Below are 27466 nucleotides of genomic sequence, written 5' to 3'. Positions count from 1 at the left end.
GCGCGCTCTCGCGAGACGGCGCCGCGCCTGCAGCAGACGGCCCGACACAGACAGACAGACAGACAGACAGGCAGCGATGGCGTTACTGTGCAGAGCCGCTGTGGCTTCGCTCTGTGCGCCCCGGATTCTGCCTTCTGTATTAGTTGCAGCCCGGGTGAGCGGCGCAGGTAAGCTTCTGTCCCGTCCGACGGCCGTGCGCCTGCAACCCAGATCGGGCCTTCTGCAGAATATCGGGGCGGAGAGCCCATGACCTTGGGTCTTTAACCAGCCGGACGAGCCGTCCACCTAAATGTAGCCGGATGCTTCGAGAACACTGTCCCCTGTCAGAGTGGCATTGCCGGAGATTCCCTGGTCACTGAGGCGCAGAAAGATGGCCTCGGTCCATTCCCCTCCATACCTGATCTGCGGAGTTCCTCAGCGTTTTGTGTGTGTTGCTGAAGATTTACAGCATTTGCAGAATCTTTTGTGTTTGTGGTCGCCAGGTCTAACTTGGGATGGACACGTGATAGCAACAGGCCTGGGTGAAGGATCTCCCCACCACAGACTTCTTTGGGGGGGCGGGGGCTTTATTCTAAGTTCGAGGGAAACGACACCACCTGCCCCAGGCTGTTTGCATCCTATGTGAAATCAAAAGTCAAGAAGTTTTGAGTTAGTTAGAAAAGCATTTCTTGATTAGTTTCATTCTAGTAGTTTTGCACGTTAATAAGTGAGCAATAAGTAATCTCTGGTGCTTCCCTTGGAATCTAATCGTTGAATAAATTGCTTCCAAGTTGGTGGTATTGTCAATTGTTCAGATTGTTGTTGGGACTCTAGAATTCATGTTCTCATTATTATTTATTTTCTTGCATTTGCACAGATTTTCTTCTGTGCATTGGCAGTCAGTTTTTGACTATTGTATTTGCTTGTTCTATTGTGAACGCCTGCAAGAAGACGAATCTCAGGGTTGTATATGGTGACAAATATGTACTTTGATAATGAATTTACTTTGAACTGTGCAAAGCTGGGCTGAGAAATGGCTGGTGGAGTTCAGTGAAGTGATACAAAGTTCAAGTATATTATTATCAAAGTATGTATGCATTATACAACCTTGAGATTTGACTCCCAACAGGCGGCCAAAAAACAAAGAAACCCAAAAACCTATAAAAAAGGAAGACCGTCGAACACCCAGTGCACAGAGAGGGAAAAACAAATCGTAAACATTAACCGCAAGTAAATAGTGTTCTGAAATGAAATTCACAAAGCGAGTCGAGACCCATAGGTCAGCACAGAGCTGAGTAAACATCGCGGAGCAGCGAACTGCACTATCCCCCACCTCGGGCCCCGACACACTGACCTTTTCCATCTGACCCAGTGCCTAAATTGACGACCAAACCTTGGGTTCAACTGCTTGGAGCAGCGAGCTGAACCAGCTGGTCCCTCACCTCGGGCCCTGACGCCTTGGCCTTTTCCATCTGACCAGCACCCAAGTCAACATCCAAACATCAGGTTCAGTCGCCTCGATTTGCTCTGGGCCTGGACCCCGATGCCTCAATTCAGCCTGTACCCAATCCTCCTGATTTGGCCTGACACTTTGGAAAGTTGAATTTGAAGCCAGAATACGAGGTGAAAGGCAGGATTCTTAGCAGTGTGGAGGAACAGAGAGTCCTTGGGATCCACGCCCATAGCTCCCTGAAAGTTGCTGTGCTTGTTGGTAGAAAAGTTAAGAATGCTTAAGGTGTGTCACCCTCATTTGTTGGGGGGATTGTGTTCAGGAGCCGTGAGGTAATGTTGCAGCTCTATAAAACCCAGGTTAGACCAGACTTGGAGTATTGTGCTCAGATCTGGTCACCTCATTAGGAAGTTTGTGGAAACTTTAGAGAGGGTTCAGAGGAGATATACCAGGATACTGCCTGGATTAGAGAGCATGTCTTATGAGGGTAGGTTCAGTGAGTTAGGGCTTTTCTTTATTTTCTCAGCGTGGAAGTTACTAATATGAGGGGATATAATTTTAAAATGATTGCAGGAAAGTATAAGGGGCATGTGGGAGGCAAGTTTTTTTTTTACAGACTGTTGTGTATGTGGAATGTAGTGCCAGGGTGGTGGTAGAAGCGGGTACATGGGTGGGGAGGGGGTGAGAGGGGAGTGCAGGGAGGGGTGGGAGGGTGGGGAGGTGCAGAGAGGGGAGGGATGGGTGGGGAGGGGATGAGGGGAGTGCAGGGAGGGGGGGGTGAGGGGCATGCAGAGATGAAGGGGGTTGAGAGAGGAGAGGATAGAGGTGGTAGGGGAGGGGAGCAGGACTGGAAAACTGCAAGTGTCGCTCCACTCTTTAATAAGGAAGGATGACAAAAAGAAAGGAAATTATAGGCCAGTTACCCGAACTTCTGCGGTTGACAAAGTGTTGGAGTATATTATTAAGGATGAGGTTTCGGGGTACTTGGAGACTAATGATAAAAATAAGTCAAAGTCAGCATGGTTTCAGTAAAAGGAAATCTTGCTTGACAAACCTGCTAGAATTTTTCAAGAAAGTAACAAACAGGGAGGACAAAGGAGAGGCAGTGGATGTCATTTACTTGGATTATCAGAAAGCATTTGATAAGGTGTCACATGAGGCTGCTTAACAAAATAAAATCCTATGACATTACAGGAAAGATACTGGTATGGATATGGAATGGCTGACAAGCAGGAGACAGTGAGTGGGAATAAAAGGGGGCTTTTCTGGTTGGTTGCCAGTGACAAACGGTGTTCCTTAGGGGTCAGTATTAAGACTGCTACTTTTCACATTGTTTGTCAGTGATTTAGATAATGGAATTGATGGCTTTGTGGCAAAGTTTGCGATGAGATGAAGATAGGTGGAGGGGTAGGTAGTGCTGAGGAAGCAATGTGATTGCAGCAGGACTTAGACAAATTGGAAAAATGGGAAAAAAAGTGGCAGATGGAATACAGTGTTGGGAAATGTCTGATAATGCATTTTGGTAAAAGGAACAATAGTGCGGACTATCTAATAGGGAGAAAATTCAAACATCAGAGATGCAAAGGAACTTGGGAGTCCTTGTGTAAGTCTCCCAGAAGGTTAATTCAGAGGTTGAGTCTGTGGTTAAAGACTGGCATTTATTTCAAGGGGAATAGAATATAAAAGCAAGGAGATAATGCTTGAAACACTAGTCAGGCCATATTTGACATATTTTGGGCCCCTTATCTCAGAAAGGATGTATTGTCATTGGAGAGAGTCCAGAGGAGGTCCACGAGGATGATTCCGGGAATGAAGGGGTTAACATACGAGGAGTGTTTGACAGCTTTGGGCCTGTATCCTCAGGAACTTAGAAGTATGTGTGGGGATCTCATTGAAACCTACCGAATGTTGGAAGGACTAGATAAGGTGGATGTGGAGAGGATGTTTTTTTCTGGTGGGGGTATCCAGAATTAGAGGGCACAGCCTCAAAATTGAGGGGCGACCTTTTAGAACAGAAGTAAGGAGGAATTTTTTTTTAGTCAAAGAGCAGTGAGTCTGTGGAATGCTCTGCCACAGACTGCGGTGGAGGCCAAGATCGTGAGTATATTTAAAGTGGAAGTTGGTAGAGTCCCAATTGGTCGGGCATCAAGGGGTATGGTGAGAGGGCAGATGAAATGATGGAGCAGAGTTGATGGGCTGAATGGCCTAATTCTGCTCCGATGTCTTGTGGTCTAAAGCAACTGAGATGTGACAGCTTCCAAGGGGTGATGAATGTATTTCATTGGGGGTTTCCAAATTCGCTGTTGAAGTCCTATCCATAAGACATAGGAGCAGAATTAGGCCATTTGGCCCATCAAATCTGCTCCACCATTCCATCATGGCTGATTTATTGTCCCTCTCAATCCCATTCTCTTGCCTTCTCCCCATAACCTTTGATGCCCTGACTAATCAAGAACGTATCTGCTTTCATTGACCTGGCCTCCACAGATCACTATGCTCTGACTGAAGAAATTCCTTCTCACCTCTGTTCTAAAGGGACACCCTCATACTGTGAGGCTGTGCCTTCTACTCCTAGACCCCCCCGCCTCTATAGGAAGCATCCTCTCAAGATCCACTTTAACTCTCCCCTCATTCTTCTAAACTTCATTGAGTACAGGCCCAGAGCCATCAAGTGCTCCTCATACATTAACCCTATCTATGACAGAGATGAATGATGATTGCTTCTGTGAATATTGTGAATCTTTGCAATTCTGTTCCCAAAGAGCAGAGCTTTCCTGGTTGTTGAGATCGATCAGTTATTAGAGCTCGGAGACAAAATGGAGTCCTACTCAGTGACCAGAACAGCTGTGAATGGTGCCACAGGTAAAGGTTCCAGGGGTGACCACTCTCGGTGTTCATACTTTAGCTCTTTAACCTAAGAACGTAAGAGGATTGGGCCAAACACAAGCAAAAGGACAGCACGGTAGTGTTGGGATTGGTAGATCACTTTACAGCAGAGTTCCCAACGTTTTCTATGCCTGTTTCCATGCTGTCTGGCTCAGTGACTGATCGTGGACCCAGGCTGGGAGTCCTGCTTTACGGCATCGGCAACCACCGACTGGAGTTCATTTCCTTCCGTGTGCACGTTCTCCCCGTGACTACTGGGTTTCCTCTGGGTGCTCCAAAAATGACAGGTTAGGGTCAGTGACTTGTGGGCATACCGTGTTGTTACCAGAAGCGAGGTGACACCTGTGGGCTGCCCAGCACAGTCCCTGCTTGGTTTGATACAGAACCACACAGTTCACTGTCTGTTTCAATGTAGAGCTAATCTTTAAAGAAACACATCTGGCTCAGGTTGGAGCCTTGGTTAGCATTGATGTGTTGGGCTGCAGACCCTGTTTCCATACTGTATGGCTGAATGACTGTTACCATGTTGCTGTGCTGTGGTGCCTTCACTGTGGATTGTGTGTGCACCGTTCTGCTGTTGTGTTCCAGGTGAAGAATGATGGACTAACGAGTTCCCACAAAGTCCGTTGAAATCTTTATAAAAGCATTCTCCATTGGAAAGATTTCTGGAAGATTGCCTTCATGTGTTCATTGTTCACGTTTCTGCAATGTGTCCTTCTGTCCAGGGGCTCAGTACCAACACATCCTGGTGGGAAAGAGGGGTGAGCGGGAGAACGTGGGGTTCATCCAGCTGAACCGCACGAAAGCCCTGAACGCATTGTGCGACGCGCTCATGAAGGAACTCGGTCAGGCTCTGGATGAGTTTGAAAACGACCCAGCAGTTGGAGCCATTGTCCTCACGGGAAGTGAAAAGGCTTTTGCAGGCAGGTACCTGTTGAGGTGTTGGTAATTTTTCAGAATCAGGTTTAATATCACTGGCACATGTGAAATGTGTTGTTTGGCAGCAGCAAGTACATGGTAATTGTAATTTACAGATTTCATGAGAAGTTTGTGTAGATGTAGATGTATATATACATATTTATTGCAGTAAGTGAGGGGAAAAATAGGTGGTGTTCATTTGTTCATTGTCTGTTCAGAAATCTCATGGTGGAGGGGAAGAAACATTTCTGTTCACAAACATTCAGAGATGGGATGATTGTGCCAGTTAGATTAGGAGAGAGGAAGAAGTGAGATGGGCCAGAGGGAGGATAGTTACCAGCAGTTTGGTGGACCTAGTTTATACCAACTGATAGCGATCACTATAACTGGTCAACAGAGTAGCCAGGATCTCCCAGTGGCCAACCATTTCAATCTCTCTCCATTCCCACATCAACGTCAGTCCATGGCCTCTTCCACTGCCACGTCGTGTCCAAACGACAACTCCTATTCCACCTGGGCAGTCTCCAACCTGGCGCCATGAGCATTAAATTCTCAGACTTCTGGTAGCCTTGCTGTGTGGCTGTGCTGCTGCTGCTACAAGTTAGCTTAACACTGTCGCTGTGCATGTGGCATCACACTCGACTTCTGACTTTGATCTGTCATTACTGTGCCTGTTTGATGATTATTCCCAGACCGTGAAGTGAATTTAAATTCAGGTGGAATTGAACTTGGTCAGTCCGCCAGGCATCACACACTGATCCACGCCACCCCTTTTTCCATTGCTGTCAGTGAGCAGACCGTGGCATCCCTCACTCTCTCTGCTGTTTCCGTGCCAACCATGCACTTAGGCAGCTGACCCCCCCATCTCTCTATCTAGACCTGTCCACCTCCACCTCCTTTGCCTTCAAGGTTCAGGTTGACTCTGCCTTCACTCACCTTCTGACATCTTTCTTTGCTGTAGTGCTATTTGTTTCCTGATACGTGTCCCCTTGGGTTCCTTTACTGCCTTAGAAAGTTGCTATGCAGATACAGATTCCAGTTGTAGTAAATGAAGATTCAAAAGCCAGTAGATACTGCAGGTCAGAAATGAAACACAATAGGTCAGACAGCGTCTGTGGAATGAGAGATGGTTAATGATTCAGGCTGAAGAACTTTTGTCAGAACTTGGGGAGGTGGGGAAGCATGAGTTTTAAATTGCAGGGAACATGGGGAAGGAGTGGCTAGGACAAAGGGGTTATCTGATAGGATAAAGTTGGGGTTGGATAAGATTTAGATGATGTAGTAATCTTAACTTCTGGTAATGACTTTTTCTTCCCCATTCTCTCTCTTTGACATTCTCTATTCTGATTCTCCTTTTACTCCTCCTCACTTGTCTGCCTGTCACCTCCCTGTGATGCCCTTCCTCCCGTCCTTTCTTCCATGGTCCAGTCTTCTCTTCTACCAGATTCCCTTTTCAGTCCTTGACCTGTTCCACCTACAGTATCTATCACCACCCAGCTTCTTACTTAATCCCTCCTTTCCCACCTTCCCCCTGAGGTGTTTCACCTGTCACCTTCCAGCTTGTACTCCTATCCCCTGTCCCTCCTCCCCCCTCCCCAGCACCTTATTCTGGCCTCTCCCACCCCCTTCTAGTTCTGATAAAGGGTCTTCACCCAAAATGTCGACTGTTTATTTCCCTCCGTAGATGCTGCCTAACCTGCTGAGTTCCTGCAGCATTATGTGGGTGTTACTCAGGTTTTCCAGTATCTGCAGTGTCTCTTGTGTTTCTAGTTGAAAGTGAAAAGACAAAGGAATGTAAAAGCTGTGAAATGTAGAGCTGTACGGAGTGCTAAGCAAGTTATAATTGGGTTTTGATCTCCCGTTAGCTGGCGCTGACATCAAGGAAATGGAGAACAAAACATTCCACGATTGCTACACTGGAAACTTCCTGTCCCACTGGAACCACGTGGCCACAACCAGGAAGCCTGTGATTGCAGCTGTCAACGGCTATGCTGTAGGTAGAACAGAGGATCCAAACCTGAAATTCTTCTCACCACTGCCTTCGTGTTCAATCTGGTGTAGTTGTGGACGGGAGAAAGTCATGTGACCCAGGAGAACTTTGTCCATGAGTAGCCCTTGTGTTAGTATGTCCATTCCTGATGTTGTCTCGCACACAAATGGAAAAAAGGCCATTCAGCTCCTCAAACCTGCCTCATTATATGACATGATTATGGTTGATCTGCCCCAGGCTTCAACCCCCTGACCAGATGTGATTCCTCTGGGTGTCCCTATGTTCCAAAGGTGTGAGGATCAGCAGGTTAATTGTCCCTCATGAGGGTGATGAGGTAATGGGCCAGTTCCATGCTGTATGTCTTTTCTGTCTGTTCCCCGTAACCACCAGTTCCCCAATCTTTCAAAAACTATCTCCCTCTTCTTGTTGAAGTAATTGCAGTGATTCAACCTCCACCAACCTGTGGGGTTGAAAGTTCCAGAGCTGACCACCCTCCCTGAAGCAATGTTCCACACATCTCCTGTCCCCATATGTTGTAACTGTGCTCCCTTTTTAAAGTTTCATTTCATTATCAAAGTATGTGTGTACAATACAACTTTGGCAGCATGGTAGTGTAGTTGTTAGCACAATGCTTTACAGTACCAGCGACCCGGGTTCAACTCACGTTGCTGCCTGTAAAGAGTCTGTACGTCCTCCCCGTGACTGTGTGGGCTTTCTCCCGGTTCTCCTGGTCCCTCTCGTGTTCCAAAGATGCACTGATTGGTAGGTTTGGTCGTTGTAAATTGTCGTGTGATTAGGCTCAGATCAAACTGGGTGATTGCTGGGCGGCGTGCTCCGAGCCGAAAGGGCCTACTCTACATCAAAAAATTTAAAAAACACAGTTTGTCTACTCCAGATAGCCATCAAGTACGGAAAGACAATTGGGGTTGATGAAAGAACAGACAGAAACTCCCTGCCCCCCCCCCCAGCATGAAAAAGAAAAACAAAATTCGTAGACCCCCAAATCCTCCCACCACAGCATGAAAAAGAAAAACAAAGCTCGTAGACCCCCAAATCCCCCCCACCACAGCATGAAAAAGTGACAATAACAGTTCCTGACTCCCTCACTTGTGGGGGGAGAAAACAGCGACCACAGCACCAAATCCCCAACACCCCCTCTTACACATAAAATAGGGGGGTGCCGGTACTCAGTGTGATAGAGCTTGAGATGTTTCTGTCCACACGGACTAACTGTCAAGAAGTCCAGGATCCAGTTACAGAGAGAGGGGCTGAGACCCAACAAGGACAGTTTACTCACCAGCTTCTGAGGGACGATCATATTCGACTCCAAGGTGAAGTCGATAAACAGCATCCTGGCATAGGTGAGGAACCATTTTCCAAGTGGGACAGGACGGAGTGGAGTGCAGAGGCTATCGCATCATCAAGACTGATTTGAACGATAGGTGAACTGGGAGGGGTTCAGTATGGCAGGAAGATGGGAATTTAATGTGATCCATAACCAGCGGCTCAAAGTACTTCATTATTGTTTGCATTTTTCCAAACTGGTGGTCTTCCGGAACCCAGTGAGTTTTGGAAATCGCCATTCAGTACCTGGACTATCACTGCAGCCTCCTCCTTTAATGGCCTTTGATGTGCCCAACAAGCCACACCATCCAGCGGCTCACCAATTTTAACCCTAGCTTAATCAATGGGGCAATTTACGATGACCAATTAACCCAGTAACCGGTACCTCTTGGGCTGTGGGACAAAACTAACACCTGGAGAAAGCCCACACATTTCATGGCGAGGGAGTAGAGACTCCTTACAGGGGATGGTGCAATTGAACTCTGAACTCCGATGCCCCGAGCTGTAATAGTGCCATGCCAACCACTGTACCACCCATTTGCAACTTCCGTGTGACTCAGTTTTGGTCAGTCACAACAACAGAAAGATTCCTGAACTCCCAAACAGAACCACAGGGGTGTGGGCGCGGAGAAACCCTTTGTGCGTTTCCTTGATGCAAGTATGGAGCAGTGGCCTTGACTTTGAACCTCCTGGTTGTGTTCCACTCGGGGAGAGGGCCGCTCTGAGTTTGATGCGCTGATGTTGAAGGGGTGGGGGGTGGGGGGAATCGGGAACGCGGGATATGACTTTAACCGTCCTGTTCCGCAGCTCGGAGGAGGCTGTGAGTTGGCCATGATGTGTGACATCATCTATGCAGGTGACAAGGCACAGTTTGGACAACCGGAAATCCTGCTCGGAACCATTCCAGGTAAATTTTCTGTCCAGTGTTACTAACTGATTGTAAGTTTTCCAATAAGATCGAGGGCGGGAGCTGCCGGAGGGGATTTGAAGGTTTCATTGAGAGTTTGTTGGTAACATCCGCCATTCTCTGAAAGTCTAATCCCATCACCTTCCATGCACTGAGGGCTGAAACCCTGGCAGGTAAATGCCTGCTCTGTGAAAGTTATTTTGCATCAAAGAAGTTGTTACTTGCTTTTCAAAGTTACTAATTTGAAGATATTGCTAAATGTTTGCTTTGAACCCTGTGGGGAATATTAGTGATTATGTGTGCTGAGTGTATGCATGGTATAAGATCATTTGACATGGGAGCAGAGTTAGGCTATTTGGCCCATCGTGTCATCCCCACCATTCCATCATGGCTGATTTATTATCCTCCAACCCCATTCTCCTGCCTTCTCCCCAAAACTTTTGACACCCTTACTAATCACAAACCTATCAACCTTGCTTTAATTATACCCAGTGACTTGGCCTCCACAGCCAGTAGTAGCAAAGAATTCTACGCTCTGTCTAAAGAAATTCCTCCTAATCTGTGTTCTTAAGGAACATCCTTCTATTTCAGGCTGTGTGCTCTGGTCCTAGAACCCCCACTATAGGAACCATCCTCTCCACGTCCATTCTCTCTAAGCCTTTCTATATTCAATAGGTTTCAATGAGATCCCCTCTTATTCTCCTAAACTCCCGTTATTATAGGGCCAGAGTTATCAAACGCCACTTGTATGTTAACCTCTCATACCTGGGATCATTCTTGTGAACCTCCTATGAACCCTTCCCCATGCCAGCTCATCCTTTCTGAGATATGAGGCCCAGAACTTCTCACAGTACAAGGATGTAAACTTGTGGAACGGTGACGATTTGTGGACCCTGTCTACAGTGGGTCACTGGGCTTTTCCCACAGCCGGGCACCGTGCAGACACTCAGGAAACCTGGTGATAGAGAGTAGAACCTCTTAGCCTTCATAACACACAGACTCTGTGGCATTCAATGTGCCCTTGTGATGTGATCCGTTACTGCTGCCACTTGGGTAGCTCAGCTCACGGGCAGTGCGGCATGCTGCAACATCTCTGAGCAAGCCTAGAGTCCTCGAGCACCACAGCTTAAAATCAGGCTCAAAAGACATGTTGTGCAAATAAATAAATAATACTGACTCCTTGGTGAGCCTGTCTGTAGATTGTGGAATCAGTTCAAAGGTGGGGTGAGTGAAGTTATCCACATCGGTTCAGGCGCCTGATGGTTGTAGGGTAATAACTGTTCCTGAACCTGGTGGTGTGGGACCCAAGGCTCCTTTACTGCCTGCCCAGTGGTTGTACTGAGAAGAGAGTGTGGCCTGGATGATGGATGCTGCTTTCTTGTGTGGTGCTCCATGTAAATGTGCTCAGTGGTGGAGAGGGCTTGACCTGTCATGGACTGGGCCAGATCCACCATTTTCTGTAGACTTTTATGGCCTTGATGTTTCCATACCAGGCTGTGATGCAACCAGTCTGGATACTCTTCACCGTGCATCTATAGAAGTTTGACAAAGTTTCTGATGACCTGCCTAATCTACGGAAACTTGGAAGAAAATAGAGGCACTGCCGTGCCTCCTTTGTGATGACACGTACAGCGGACCCTCCGCTATGATTATGCCAAGGGACTTAAAGCTACTGACCACCTTCACCCCAGAAGCATACGCGTAAACATCCAAAGTTACAAGTTAGAAAGTCAATTTGAAACTTTTAACCAGTCAGTCAGCATCTGTGGAAAGACAGAGAGAGAGAGTTAATGTTTTGGGTGTCTGACCTAGAAACTCAGCTGGTCAGCATCTGTGGGAAGGAAGAGAGACAGAGTTAATGTTTTCAGTGTCTGACCAGAGTGTTTCCAACATTTGGTGTTTTGTGTTTGAATTTGGAATTGAAAGAAGAGTTATGTTTCTGCAGAGTGAGGGAGGGAACAATCTGGATTGTCTGTAAACTTAGCATGGACTCAGGACTGAGTGGTCTCTGCTGTAATATCAGTACCACAGGTTTGTATAGCATGGACTCAGACCATTCAGCTTTCTGCTCCCCTACTGAATTGTGTGCCACATAAAACAGAACAGCATATTCAAGCCCTTTGGCTCACGGTGATGTGCCAACCTTATAACCTATTCTAAAGTCAATTTAACCCTTCCCTCCCACATAACCTGCCAATTTTCTATCATCCAAGTGCCTATCTAAGAGTTTCTTAAATGGCCCTAATGTATCTGCCTCTACCATTCCACTGGGAAGGCACCTCACACATCCATCACTCTGTTTTAAAAAAAATATTACCATAGGGCCATAAGATGTGGCAGAATTTGGCCATTCGGCCCAACGAATCTGCTCCACCATTTCATCATGGCTGATCAGTTTCCTCCTCAGCCCCAAGCTCCTGCATTCTCCCTGTATCCCTTCATGCCTTGTTTAATCAAGGATCTACCAACCTCTGCCTTAAGTATACATAAAGACTTGGCCTCCATAGCTGCTTGTGGCAGTGATTTCCACAGATTCACCACTCTCTGGGTAAAGAAATTCCTTCTCATCTCCATTCTAAAAGGATTCTGAGGTTGTGTCCTCTGGCCGTAGACTCTCCCACCATAGGAAACATCTTCTCCACATTGACTCTATCAAGGCCTTTCACCATTTGATAGATTTCAATCAGGTCACCCCTCATTCTTCCGAATTCCAGTGAATACAACCCCAGCGCCATCAAACACTCTTCATATGACAAGCCATTCAATCCTGGAATCACTGTCGTTTGCCTTATAACCATATAACAATTACAGCACGGAAACAGGCCATCTTGGCCCTTCTAGTCCGTGCCGAACTCTTACTCTCACCTAGTCCCACCGACCTGCACTCAGCCCATAACCCTCCATTCCTTTCCTGTCCATATATCTATCCGATTTAACTTTAAACGACAATATCAAACCTGCCTCATCCACTTCTGCTGGAAGCTCGTTCCACACAGCTACCACTCTCTGGGTAAAGAAGTTCCCCCTCATGTTACCCCTAAATTTTTGTCCTCTAACTCTCAACCCATGTCCTCTTGTTTGAATCTTCCCCACTCTCAATGGAAAAAGTCTAACCGCGTCAACTGTTATCAATCCCCTTCATAATTTTAAACACCTCTATCAAGTCCCCCCTCAACCTTTTACGCTCCAAAGAACAAAGACCTAACTTGTTCAACCTTTCTCTGTAACTTAGGAGATGAAACCCAGGCAACATTTTAGTAAACTCCTCTGTACACTCTCAATTTTATTGACATCTTTCTTATAATTAGGTGACGAGAACTGTACACAGTACTCCAAATTTGGCCTTACCAATGCCTTATACAAATTCAACATTACATCCCAACTCCTATACTCAATGCTCTGATTAATAAAGGCCAGCAAACCAAAAGCTTTCTTCACCATCCTATCCACATGAGATTCCATCTTCAGAGAACTATGCACCATTATTCCTAGATCCCTCTGTTCTACTGCATTCTTTAATGCCCTACCATTTACCATGTCTGTCCTATTTTGATTAGTCCTACCAAAATGTAGCACCTCACATTTATCAGCATTAAACTCCATCTGCCATCTTTCAGCCCACTCTTCTAACTGTTCTAAATCTCTCTGCAAGTTTTGAAAACCTACCTCATCATCCACAACTCCACCTATCTTAGTATCATCTGCATACTTATTAATCTGTTTTACCACCCCATCATCCAGATCATTAGTATATATTATAAACAACATTGGACCCTATACAGATCCCTGAGGCACACCGTTACACACCAGCCACTAACCTGACAAACAGTTATCCACCACTACTCTGGCGTCTCCCATCCAGCCACTGCAGAATCCATTTTACTACTTTGATATTAATACCTCACGATTGAACCTTCCTAACTAACCTTCCGTGTGGAACCTTGTAAAAGGCCTTACTGAAGTCCATATAGACAACATCCACCGCTTTACCCTCGTCAACTTTCCTAGTAACCTCATCAAACAGTTCAATAAAATTTGTCAAACATGACCTTCCACACACAAATCCATGTTGACTGTTACTAATCAGACCCTGTCTATCCAGATAATTATATATACCATCTCTAAGAATACTTTCTATCAATTTACCCACCACTGACGTCAAACTCACAGGCCGATAATTGCTAGGTTTACTCTTAGAACTTGGCCTCTCCAGTTTCAGCACATCCTTTCTAAGATAAGGGGCCCAGAACTGCTCTCAGTACTCCAGGTGAGGCCTCACCAGTGTTTTATAAAGTCGCAATGTTACATCCTTGCTTTTATTTTCTGGTCCTCTTGAAATGAATGCTAACATCGTATTTGCATGCCTTACCACAGACTCAGCCCGCAAATTAACCTTTGGGGAATCCTGCACAAGGACTCCCAAGTCACTTTGCGCCTCAGTTTTGTGAATTTTCTCTCCATTTAGAAAATAGCTCTTTCATTTCTTTTACCAAAGTGCATGACCATACACTTCCTGACACTGTATTCCATCTGCCATTTCTTTGCCCATTCTCCTAATCTGTCTCAGTCCTTCTGTAGCCTCTCTACTTTCTCAAAACTACTTGCGCCACCATCTGTCTTCTTATCACCTGCATACTTTGCAACAAGGCCATAAATTCTATTGTCTAAATCCTAGACATATAACGTAAAAATTGGTCTCCACACAGATCCCTTTTGACCACCACTCATCATGGCAGCCATCCAAAAAAGGCTCCCTTCATTCCCACTCTTTCCTCCTGCCAGTCAGCCACTGCTTTATCCATGCTGCAATATTTCTTTTAATATCACGGGCTCATAGCTTGTAAAGTAGTCTCATGTGTGGCACCTTGTCAAAGGCTTTCTGAAAATCCAAGTACACAACATCAACCAATTCTCCTTTGTCTATCCTGCTTGTTATTTCTTCAAATAATTCTAACAGATTTGTCAGGCAAGATTTTCCCTTGAGGAAACTATGCTTACTATGGTTATTTTATCATGTGCCTCCAAGTACTTTGAGACCTCATCCTTAATAATCAACTTCAACATCTTCCCAACCACCGAGGTCTGTAGTTTCCTTTCTTCTGCCTCTCTCCCTTCTTGAAGAGTGGCAGCATTTGCAAGTTTCCAGTCTTCCTGAACCATTCCAGAATCTAGTGATTCTTGAAACACCAGCACTAATACCTCCACAATCTCTTCAGCCACCTTGTTAAGAACCCTGGGGTGTACACCATCTGGTCTGGGTGACTTACCTACATTCAGACCTTTCAGTTTCCCAAGGGTTCTCGTAATGGCAACTTCCACACTTCAGGACTCCTGACACCCGGAACTTCCGCTATTACCACAGCGAGCCTCTTCTCCCCCTTCCCATCTGAATCACAGAGGCAGACTCTGTGCCAGAGACCCGACCACTGTGACTTTCCTCTGTTCGGACAACCCCTCCCCCCCCCAACAACAGTTTCCAAAGTGATGTCCCTGTCATTGAAGGGGATTAGCTCTGACGTTCTTCCTATAATTTCCTCCCGTCACCTTCAAATTATGCTCCCTCGTATTAGCCATTTGCACTTTGGAAAAACGTCATTGGCTATCCACTCAATTTGTGCCTCAAATCATCTTGTACACCAATATAAAGTCACCTCTCATCCTCCACACTCTAAAGGGAAAATTCCTAGCTCACTCAACCTATCCTCATAGGACCTGCTCTCTAATCCAGGCAGCATCCTGGTAAATCTCCCTGCTCCCAATACATAGAGCACTTAACATAGCCAACATGTTGGGTTTAAAGAGCTATCTGATGGGGAAGGGGGAGGTAATAGACATAGAAACATAGAAAACCTACAGCACAATAAAGGCCCTTTGGCCCACAAAGCTGTGCCAAACATGTTCTCACCTGAGAAATTACCTAGGGTTACCCATAGCCCTCTATTTTTCTAAGCTCCATGTACCTGTCCAGGAGTCTCTTAAAAGACCCTATCGTATCCACCTCCACCACCATCGCTGGCAGCCCATTCCATACACTCACCTGTCTCTGCGTTTTTTAAAAAAAAACTTACCCCTGACATCTCCTCTGTACGTACTTGCAAGCACCTTAAAACCGTGCCCTCTTGTGCTAGCCATTTCAGCCCTGAGGAAAAAGCCTCTGACTATCTACACGATTAATGCCTCTCATTATCTTGTACACCTCTATCAGGTCACCTCTCATCCTCCATCACTCCAAGGAAAAAAGGCCAAGTTTACTCAACCTATTCTCATAAGGCATGCTCCCCAATCCAGGCAACATCCTTGTAAGTCTCCTCTGCACCCTTTCTATGGCTTCCACATCCTTCCTGTAGTGAGGCGACCAGAACTGAGCACAGTACTCCAAGTGATATACGGGGATTTCCAAGGATCAGGGCTTGGCAGGTGGAACATAGACTTTCCTGTTGCAGAAACTGCTGTTGGAAAGTAAGTTTGGAATTGGCAGAGTTGCTGTTTTGGGTCGGAGTAGAGTATTTAGAGTATTTGAGATGCATTGTGGTTACAGCCCCTTCCAGGTGACCAGTTAATCTGCTAATTGGTACTCTTTGGAATGTGGGGGAGAACAGGAGCACCTGGAGAAAATCCACATAGTCATGGGGCGAACATGCAAACTCCTTACAGACGGTGGCGGGAATTGAACCCTGGTCACTGGCACTGTAACAGCATTACACTAACCACTACGTTACCCTGCTGCCCCAAAGTTTGTGATGTTTGTGTGTTGTTGATTTTGTTCTGTAATTTCTGCCAGACAATTATAACCCAAGGTGCATGTAATCACAATCTCTGCTGCTTGGGGCAGGTGCCGGAGGAACTCAGCGACTGACCAGAGCTGTAGGGAAGTCACTGGCGATGGAAATGGTCCTTACCGGAGACCGGATTTCTGCTCAGGAGGCCAAAGCAAGTGGTATGTCATGGACTATTGCAGCCTCTCAGTTCACATTGTCTCACACACTTCTCCATACCCTGGGCTAACCAGAGGAACAGAGCAGAGCTACAACACGCATCTGCTTGGCTCTGCTGTGTAACTTGTCTGTTTGTGAGCCCGTCCCACTTTAATATTTTATATACACATTCCTTGTAATTGGTAATATCTTTATGCATTGCACTATACTGCCTCACAGAACAAATTTCACGACTTGTCAATATTAATAAATCTGATTCTGAAGGTTCAAAGTAAATTTATTATCAAAATATTTATGTCACCATATACAACCCTGAGTTCATTTTCTTGATGGCATATTCAAATTCAATAACCATAATACAATCAATGAATAGTATACATAATAGAATGGAATTTGTAATGAAGATTGACGTACTTTGACATGTTGCTAAGGGAGTGCAGCACTGTCAGAGATGCAAACTTTGAAATGTTGTGTTAAGCGTGTTTTAAAACACCCTGTTATGCTGGTCAGACCTTGGCTCATTCCTACTGCAGCTTCTGACAGAGCGACTGAATCTCTGGATTTTATGTCAAGCTCCAAGTGGGAGTTTTCACTGTACCTTCAGGATTAAATGTACCTTAAGGCCTTGGCCCGAAATGTCAGCTGACCTGCTGAGGTCCTCCAGCATTTTGTGTGTGTTGCTCTGGATTTCCAGCATCTGCAGAATCTCTAGTGTTTATAAATATTGTTAGACCTGTTTGCTAACTGTCAGTGATTCATGCATTAGAACACTTAGATCCTTCGGAATTCTCATTTACCATCTCAATTTAGATCATCTGTACTTTGATTCCTCTTACCAAAATGTACGAATCAGAATCAGGTTTATTACCACTGGCATGTGTCATGAAATTTGTTATCTTAGCAGCAGCAGTTCAATGCAATACATAATATAGAAGTGAAAAAATAAATAAATAAGTAAATCAATTACAGTATACGTATAATAGATTAAAAACCGTGCCAAAAAAAAGGTGAGGTAGTGTTCAAGGGCTCAATGTCGATTTAGGAATTGGATGGCAGAGGGGAAGAAGCTGTTCCTGAATCACTGAGTGTGTGCCTTCAGGCTTCTGTATCTCCTACCTGATGGTAACAGTGAGAAAAGGACACGCCCTGGGTGCTGGAGGTCCTTAACAATGGACGCTGCCTTTCTGAGACACCACTTCCTAAAGATGTCCTGGGTACTCTATAGGCTGGTACCCAAGATGGAGCTGACTAGATTTACAACCTTCTGCAGCTTCTTTCGATCCTGTGCAGTAGCACCCCCCCCCCATACCAGACAGTGATGCAGCCTGTCAGAATGCTCTCCACAGTACATCTATAGAAGTTTTTGTGTGTATTTGTTGACATAACAAATCTCTTCAAACTCCTAATGAAGTATAGCCGCTGTCTTGCTGCCTTTATAACTACTTCGATATGTTGGGACCAGGTTAGGTCCTTGGACACCCAGGAACTTGAAGCTGCTCACTCTCTCCACTTCTGATCCCTCTGAGGATTGGTATGTGTTCCTTCGTCTTACCCTTCCTGAAGTTCTGAATCAGCTCTTTTGTCTTACTAATGTTGAATGCAAGGTTGTTGCTAGGACACCACTCCACTAGTTGGCATATCTCGCTCCTACACACCTTCTCGTCACCACCTGAGATTCTACCAACAATGGTTGCATCATCAGCAAATTTATAGATGGTATTTGAGCTCTGCCTAGCCACAGAGTCATGTGTATAAAGAGAGTAGAGCAGTGGGCTAAGCACACACACCCCTGAGGTGCACCAGTGTTGATCCTCAGTGAGGAGGGGATGTTATCACCATTCCACACAGATTGTGGTCTTCCGGTTAGGAAGTTGAGGATCCAATTGCAGAGGGAGGTGTAGAGGTCTAGGTTCCTCAACTTCTCAATCAGGATTGTGGGAGTGATGGTATCAAATGCTGAACTATAGTCGATGGACAACATCCTGTTGTAGGTGTTTGTGTTGTCTACGTGGTCTGCCGTTGACCTATTGTGGCGATAGGCAAACTGCAATGGGTCCAGGTCCTTGCTGAGGCAAGAGTTCAGTCTAGTCATGACCAACCTGTCAAAGCATTTCATCACTGTCGATGTGAGTGCGACTGAGTGATGGTTATTAAGGCAGCTCCCATTATTCTTCTTAGACACTGGTATAATTGTTGCCTTTTTGAAGCAAGTGGGAACTTCTGCCCGTAGCAGTAAGAGGTTGAAAAGGACCTTGTGCTTCCAAATATTAAACTTCCTTCGCCAGGGTATGCACAGTCACTCAATTTGAGACAGAAAATAATCAGTTTCTGAAGAGAGGCCATGTACTTTCTGTTACGTACCCTGTAACTGGGTTGCCAAACTAGCAGAAATGGACCACTCAGTTGGAGTCTGGATTACTGGAACTAAGAAAGTTTTATTAAAGAAATAAGCAACACAGTACTCTAATAGTAAGGATATAAATGCAACAGGTTAGCAATGAATAAACACATGTACACAGATCTAGGATAATAGGGTCAATCATGCTCTATCGCAGTCTAGGGGTAAAATGATCAATCACAAGTGACAGAGTTCAGTTTAATTCAGTTCGCAGTAGTCGCCATCGTGTTATTAGAGAGAGAGAGAACGAATGAATATGCAAATCGGATTCCAAACAGACCTTCGATATTCCTCGCAGTTAGCTTTCGGGCGAGCCCTTTGTAATGTCTTCTGAGGTCACCGACTGTGACCCCTCCGTTTCAGATACGATCTTTCTTCTGCGGTGAACCCGGCACCCAGGCAAGGGTGGACACACACACCAGGTTCCCGCCAACCGTATCTTTCCACCCTGTGTGTCTATGGCTGATCCCGTGAGCAGTCCTCCAAAAATTCCCACCGACTTGTGGGGGGCACACCGCTTCCAGGGTCTCGTTACCTCGTAGTGTCGTGTGTGGTGTCTTAGCGAACCTGCCCCTTTTTATCCCCCTGCTGGGGTATCGCCTGTCCATCACATTTCAAACAGTTCAGGGTTCAAAAGGAGCCGGTCTTGACAATACTCAGACCGGTGTCTCCTTCCGTTAAACTCTCTCGTCTCTTCATTAACGTTTCCAAATGCTGCTCCATTGTCTTACTTATCTCTCTCTCCTGAAGACAGGTGGCAGATCAACTGTTGATCCCACTGGTGCTAGCACAGGACAGTTAACATCTTAGTCTATGTGTACTTTTGTAACCCTCTTTCGTCACACCTCTCCCCTTTACCCGGGTAAAAATTATAGCATGAATACATTATTAGATACACACAAATATACATCTTCATCAGTTATTTGGCTAATACAGAGAATTTTAAGTTGTCAACACCTTGACAGACAGTCAGCAATCACATTTTCTGTTCCTCTTATATGTGTTATTTTAATAATCCTCTCAAACCAGGCTCCAACTTAGCAGACTTCATAGTGGCCGTAAACACTAATGAATTGTGATCAGTGTAACTTCTCAGTGGTTTTCGCCCCAGACACAGATAACAAGGGTCATCCCATCCTGACTTAGTTTTCTTTCGCAAGGGCTTAGTAGGAGGCTGAGGGGTAGTACCCGCAAAGTTATTGCAAAACTTCCTACAGTACCCCACCATCTCCAAGAGCCTTCTGAGGCCCCTCTTGTCTGTCGGGGTTGGGATGTCAGAGATAGCCTGCACCTTAGCTTGCATCGCTGCCAGCTGCCCGTGTTACCACAATTCCCAGATAAGTGACCTTTGCGTGGCCGAACTCATTTTTTTCAAGGTTCACTATCAAGCTGGCTACAGACAGCCGTATTACATCGCCAGTATACACTTCTGTGTTCTTTAGCCCTTTTGTCACTGAATTACTCATGCTATAGGGGTGTTGCTCACTAGGCTGACCTAGCGTGACAAACACCACCCAACGTCCCAGTTCTTTGCATCGCCTCGGGACAATCAAACACACGTGTGCGAGCCATTTAATTAACTCTCTTAAAGGGTCGCTTTGTTTAGGGATTAAGGGAGAGATCTTATCAGCAGAGCTGGCCAAAACAATAGCCTTCTCCGATCTGGTCGGTACCATACTCATCTTTTCAAAATGGGTTTTCCCCTTATCAGGTGGCACCCTAGCTTCATTGATTTCCGCGCTAACACCGACTAGGTTTGTTAGCATATCAAAAGCCTGTGACCGTCTCAGTTCGCATCTGCAATAATCAATAACATCCTTCCTCCTGTGCAGAGTAAAACTCTTTCATGATTCAACTGACTATTTATCTCCCCCAAAATGTCCACCGAGGGGTATCTTGTGGGCCAGGTTAAGAATCTCATCCCCATAGATTTTTGGCACCATCCCCCATTCCTCGTCTGCGGGTACGGTACTTGGTCTCCCTTTCTTCCTTAGCACTCCCTCCTCCACACAATAGCCTACTGGCTCTCTTCCTAATTCTGTTTCACAGAGAGCTGTTTCCTCGTCTTGCTCCTGTGCCTGTATAAAGTCCTTCTTTTCTAATGATAAATCTACCTTAATTTCCCCACTTCCTCCTGTTTCATTATGCTCCTTCTTTTCACTTTCTACCCCCTCCTCGTACAAGGCTGGTAGAAACGTCTCAGCAGTCTCTCTGGACATACAGCGGGTCACTGAGCAAACAGGATGAACCTGTGAGTCCATGGGCGGGGCCTCAATGCTGGCAGGCTGACCTGTCAATCTCACTGCCAAGAACACAATTCCCCCGGCGAGGTCATTACTGAGCAAGACTTCCACGCCTTTCATTGGCAATTCGGGCCTCACCCCGATCGTGACTAGTCCAGAGACCAAGTTGCTTTTTAGGTGTATCTGGTGCAAGGGTACTGCTTCTGTCCCTTCCCCAATACCTTTGACCCTGACCTCCCCAGTCTGGGTGTCTGAACTAAACTCTAACACACTCTTCAATATCAATGACTGACACGCTCCCGTGTCTCTCCAGATCCGTACTGGAACTGGGTTTAACCCCTCCTTCACCGACACCAATCCGGCCGAGATAAACCTCTCGCGCCCTTCCTGAACTTTTGCAGACCTTTCCTCTCCTAGCGGTTCATTTACCAGCTCAATACAGCCAGTCGAAATCGCTGTTTTTCCTTTCCCCGTCTCCTTCTTTGGGGCAAAGCACCTGGACGCAAAGTGTCCGACTTTCCCACGATTATAACAGACGACCCCAGGAGACTTCCTACCAGACTGCTCCCGGTCTACCTTATCCTTCTCACTAGTCCCCGGCTTACTTTCTGACTTTTCCGGCGGACTCTCCCCGCCACCCTGTCTACCCTTCTGGTAGCCTTTACTCGGGACAAACTTCATTTTATGCGTCAACGCATACTCATCCGCTAACTTAGCAGTTGCGGCTAACGTGGCTGCCTCTTTCTCATCGAGGTAGGGTCTCATACCCTCAGGGACACAACCTCTAAACTGCTCAATCAGGATCAGCTGTAGCAGTCTGTCATAATCCCCCTCTACCCCCTTCGAGGCGCAGCAACGCTCACAATATGTCTGCATCTCACGGGCAAACTCTAAATACGTGCGGTCCCACTGCTTCCTCGCATTCCGGAACCTCTGCCGGTATGCCTCTGGGATCAACTCATAAATCCTGAGGATGGCCTCTTTCACCACCTCATACCTCTGGGCATCTTCCGCGGACAAAGCCGAGTAAGCTTGTTGGGCCTTTCCTTTAAGTTCGCTCTGAAGCAAAACAGCCCACTTATCCCTCGGCCAGTCCTGACTTGCAGCAACTTTTTCGAAATGGAGAAAGTACCGATCCACATCGGTATCGTCAAATGGGGGAACCAGCCTAACCTCCTGGGTCGCCCGGAACCCTCCACCTTGGTTCGGCATGAGCCTCTGCTCTGCCATCATCTTTAACCTCTCCAGCTCGAATTCCCTTTCCCTCTGCCTCTCTCTTTCTTGCCGTTCTAACTGTTTCTCTTCGTGTTCTAGCTGCCGTACCCGGAACTCATGCTCGAGTCAGTTTTTCAAGCTGCACCTGTACTGCATCTCCACCAGGTTTTCCAATAGATATCACCTCCAGCTCCCCTTGGGGAAACACACCTTTAGATACATAGTGCTCTATGATAGCTCTGTGTATCTCCTCTCTCCTCATTGTCGACTTCCCCTTAACAAGATTCAACCGTTTGGCCACAGCTGCCCATTCCGCTTTCCTAGCATCCTCTAATGCCTCCAAGGTCGGCGCCTTTAGAAATTCCTCAGTCTCCATTTCTGCTGTTTGCCTTTTCTTTCTTTCGGGAATTTTAACTCAATCAATTTACCCCGTCCCAAATTTAGTGTTCAAAATCGCGGACGAGAACCCCACTTATGTTACGTACCCCGTAACTGGGTTGCCAAACTAGCAGAAATGGACCACTCAGTTGGAGTCTGGATTACTGGAACTAAGAAAGTTTTATTAAAGAAATAAGCAACACAGTACTCTTAATAGTAAGGATATAAATGCAACAGGTTAGCAATGAATAAACACACATGTACACAGAACTAGGATAATAGGGTCAATCAAGCTCTATCACAGTCGAGGAGTAAAATGATCAATCACAAGTGACAGAGTTCAGATTAATTCAGTTCGCAGTAGTCGCCGTCGTGTCGTTGGAGAGAGAGAGAACGAATGAATATGCAAATCGGATTCCAAACAAACCTTCGATATTCCTCGCAGTTAGCTTTCGGGCGAGCCCTTTGTAATGTCTTCTGAGGTCACCGACTGTGACCCCTCCGTTCCGGATACGATCGTTCCTCTGCGGTGAACCCGGCACCCAGGCAAGGGCGGACACACACACCAGGTTCCTGCCGACCGAATCTTTCCACCCTGTGTGTCTATGGCTGGTCCCGTGACCAGTCCTCCAAAAACTCCCACCGACTTGTGGGGGGCACACTGCTTCCAGGGTCTCGTTACCTCATGGTGTCGTGTGTGGTGTCTTAGCGAACCTGCCCCTTTTTATCCCCCTGCTGGGGTATCGCTTGTCCATCACACTTCAAACAGTTCAGGGTTCAAAAGGAGCCGGTCTTGACAATACTCAGACCGGTGTCTCCTTCCGTTAAACTCTCTCGTCTCTTCATTAACATTTCCAAATGCTGCTCCATTGTCTTACTTATCTCTCTCTCTCCTGAAGACAGGTGGCAGATCAACTGTTGATCCCACTGGTGCCAGCACAGGACAGTTAACATCTTAGTCTATGTGTACTTTTGTAACCCTCTTTCGTCACATTTCTAACGGTTTTCGCAGCCCACCTCCAAGGACCTAATTCTGGAAAATAATAATTGGGTTTTCTTTTGCAAGGGCTTGTTAGCAAAATATATCCAGCGTCTCAAGTGGTGGACGAAGCCGTCAGATGCGGGGAGAAGATAGCTTCCAATTCGAAACTCATCACAGCAATGGCAAAAGAGGCAGTGAATGGCGGTGAGCAGATTCAACTTTTTTCTTCGTTGCATGTTATTATAAAGGGAAACATGTTATTTCTTCATTATATGACTGCTCCAGTACACAGTGAATTTCAGTGTAATTTAGAAGAATTATTTAATATTGAGATTAGTTGTACCTGTGCTTTTAAATATAAAATGACTCATGAAATCTGTCTGTTTATTTGTTTAGAGATAGAGTACAGTAACAGACCCTTACGGCCCAATGAGTCCCCACCGCCTAGTTACACCCACGTGGCCAAATAACCAACTGACCTGTGCGTTTTTGGAATGTGGGAGGAAATCGGAGGACCCAGAGGAAACGCTGAGGGTCCCGGGGGAGAACGTACAGGCTGCTCACAGGGTCACGGGGAGAACGTACAAACACCTCACAGGGTCACGGGGAGAACGTACAAACACCTCACAGGGTCACGGGGAGAACGTACAAGATCCTCACAGAGAGTGCTGGAATTGAACCTGGGTTGCTGGCACTTTAAATGCGTTTCACTACTGTGCTGCCCCCAGGCTGATCCCAGACCGTGTTCCCTAGACCTATTCTTGACTGTGTCTCCTAGTCTGACTCTACAGTTGGTAGGAATTGGGAAAGGTTTGGTGGCCGATTGTTTTCCTGTACACTGCAGAGGGGTTTACTGTTCAAAACACCTTTTGCATGATTTCAACATCGCAATTTTTTCTATCGTTCTACACAGACATAGAGTTATACAAAATGGAAACAAGCCCCTTTGGCACATTTGGTCCATGAGAACCAGAATGACCCGTCCAAGCTAGTTCCTAACCTTCTAAACCAGGGGTTCCCAACCTTTGTTGTGCCATAGACCCTTGCCATTAACGATGGGGTCTGTGAATGCCAGGTTGGGAACACCTGCTCTAAACTTTGCCAATCCACGTTCCTGTTATAACTGCATCCGCCTCATCCACTTCCTCTGACAGTTTATTCCACTCATTCCGTGGAGTGTTCTGTGTGCTTATTGCCCCTCGGGTTCCTGGTAAGTCTCTCCCCTTTCACCTTAAAGCTCTTCCATCTAAATGTAGACTCCTCAACCCTGGGAAAAAGACTGTGTGCAATCACATGATGTATGCCTCTCACAAATTTATATACCTCCATAAGATCCTCTGTCAGTCTCCTAAGGATTAAAGTCCTAGCTTGCCAACATTTCCCTATGCCTCAGTCAAAGTCCTTGGGCAGCACAGTAGTGTAGTGGTTAGTGTAACACTATTACAGCACCAGGGATCTGGGTTCCATTCCCGCCGCAGTCCGTAAGGAATTTTCAACATTCTCCCCGTGACCACGTGGGTTTCCTCCGGGTGTTCCAAAGACGTTTCGGGTAGTGGGTTAATTGGTGTATTCGGGCAGAGTGGATTCATGGGTCAGAAGGGCCTGTTACCATGCTATATCTCTATACCAGTAAAAATTTACCTCGTTTTCCAATCTGTCACCTTTTTTTTTCTTAAATATTGTTGCTTCCTTGTTCCTGTTTCATGGCAGTGCTGGAGAAATACAAACTTGCCCGTGTGTTGGTGAAAGTTTAATCTGTGGTCAGCCGGCAGTGAAGGGAATATCAGAGGTCAATTCTCCACATTGTCTTCTCTTGCTCTTATCCTGGGAACAGAGACTCTGGATCACACTGTAGGATTAAGAGGGAATGTGAAGATTGTCACTTGGAAAAGTCATTTCATGAATGTCTTCCACTGTAGCCCATGCATCTTTTATTGGAATTTGTAAATGATAGCCACTGTCTCAGTCCTTAAAAACCTTTTCATCAAGTTGGAAGTCAAAAACTGAGTAAATTTTGCTCAACGTTCTTCCGTTGTCACTGAGTGATAGCTACAAAGATCAGACAGTATTTCATGGTTGTGCTAAACCGTCCTGTACTTTATTACAGCTTTTGAATTAACGTTGGCGGAAGGAAATCGACTAGAGAAACGTTTGTTTCATGCGACCTTTTCCACTGTAAGTAACTTAAATTCAGTTAAAATGGAATTTTGGGCTCATCTACCAAAACTTTGTAATTGTGCTGTGTAAACTTTGTTTCAGGTTGATCGGAAAGAAGGAATGAGTGCATTCGTTGAAAAGCGGAAGGCTAATTTCACCGACCAGTGAGTCGGAGTTGTTCCAGGAACATAAACGGCTGGAAATTGAACAGTTGAGAGCTGAGGTAATGGAAATGTGGACTTCTACATACATAATTCCCCATTTCAAATAAATACTATGTTTCTAATACTTAGATATTCTGTTTCATTTTTTCTTTATGGTTGGGGTGGCCAGAATGAGAGTAATGATGTAACTTGAGTAATTGTCGTTAGTCAAATCCTCTGTCATCACTGAATCATTTAAAATCATTTTCTTCAGTAATGTTACTCTGTTTGTGGCTTTATTAGATACCTTGTCACACAAGAATTAAATGATGCCATGCAATAAGACACAGGAGCAGAATTGGGCCCTTCAGCCCATCGAGTCTGTTCCACCATTCTTGAGTCTCAACATGGATAAAACAGAAGAAGATGATTGTGGGTTGCAGGAAGGAGCAGGTCAGCCACTCTCTATTGCACATCGATGGCTCTGCTGTGGAGGGAGTGAAGAGCACAAAGTCCCTTGCTGTCCACATAATGGACGATCTAACCTGCACCCACAATATCTCCTCAGTAGTCAAGAAGGCACAGGAGCGTCTACACTTTCTGAGGAGATTGAGGTGAGCAGGGCTCCCCACTACCATCCCAACAACTTTCTTCAGGAGCACGATTCAGAATGTACTTGCTGCATCATTGGGAAGCTGCAAGGGAGACCCCGGTCTCCCCGGACCGTGAGACCCCACAGAGGACAGTAAACATAACCGAGGGGGTCACCGGGGTCTCCCCCCTTCCCCCCCCAAGTTGTGACATTTACCGGGAACGTTGCCGACGAAGGGCCCAAAGCATTGTTGACGATCCCCACCACCCGTCGCACAGCCTGTCTGACCCTCCACCCGTCCACGATCTCTCTGACCCACCACCCATCCCACAGTCTCTGTGACCCACCACCCGTCCCACGATCTCTGTGACCCACGACCTCAGGAAGGAGGTACAGGTGTATCAGGACTAAGATGGGTAACCGCGGAGGTCTCGTCACTAGGACGGCGAGCTGTTTGCTTTACTGTTTACATCTGCTGCACTTTACTATGTTTTGTATGGTCGTATATGTGTACAGTCAGATGACAATGAACTTGAACCATCATGACTGATTTATTATCCCTGTCAGCTCCATTCTTGTGCCGTCTACCCGTTGCCTTTGATGCCCTTACTAATCAACAATCTGTTAGCCACTGCTCTAAATATACCCAATGGCTTGGCTGTCACAAGTGTCTGTGACAATGAATTCCACAAATTCACCACCCTCTGTCTAGTGAAATTCCTCCTCATCTCTCTTCTAAATAGACATCCCTCTAACGTTCTGGTCCTGACTCCCTCACTACAGGAAACATCTCCATATCCACGTTATCTCAGCTTTTTAGTATTTGATAGGTTTCAATGAGATCCCTCCCTCGTTTTTCTAAACTCCAGCGATTACAGGCCCAGGGCCATCAAATGCTCTTCACATGTTAACCCTCTCATTCCCAGGAGCATACTCGTGCATCTGCTCT

The 27466-nt window shown here is 46.0% G+C and overlaps 1 protein-coding gene across 1 annotated transcript; it reads left to right on the top strand.

The window, feature by feature from the left end:
* On the top strand, positions 1–26076 carry echs1 (enoyl CoA hydratase, short chain, 1, mitochondrial). Its single transcript, XM_063070312.1, has 8 exons — positions 1–167; positions 5041–5238; positions 7099–7226; positions 9375–9474; positions 16307–16411; positions 23710–23829; positions 25733–25800; positions 25885–26076. The coding sequence occupies exons 1-8, from the start codon at positions 77–79 to the stop codon at positions 25948–25950; spliced, it is 876 nt and encodes a 291-aa protein (XP_062926382.1). The 5' UTR covers positions 1–76; the 3' UTR covers positions 25951–26076.
* Positions 26077–27466: the final 1390 nt, after the last annotated feature.

Source organism: Mobula hypostoma, chromosome 18 (assembly GCF_963921235.1).
Source record: "Mobula hypostoma chromosome 18, sMobHyp1.1, whole genome shotgun sequence".
Classification (NCBI taxonomy): domain Eukaryota; kingdom Metazoa; phylum Chordata; class Chondrichthyes; order Myliobatiformes; family Myliobatidae; genus Mobula; species Mobula hypostoma.
Note: the sequence above shows the minus strand (reverse complement) of the source record. Positions and strands in the feature narration are given on the sequence as shown.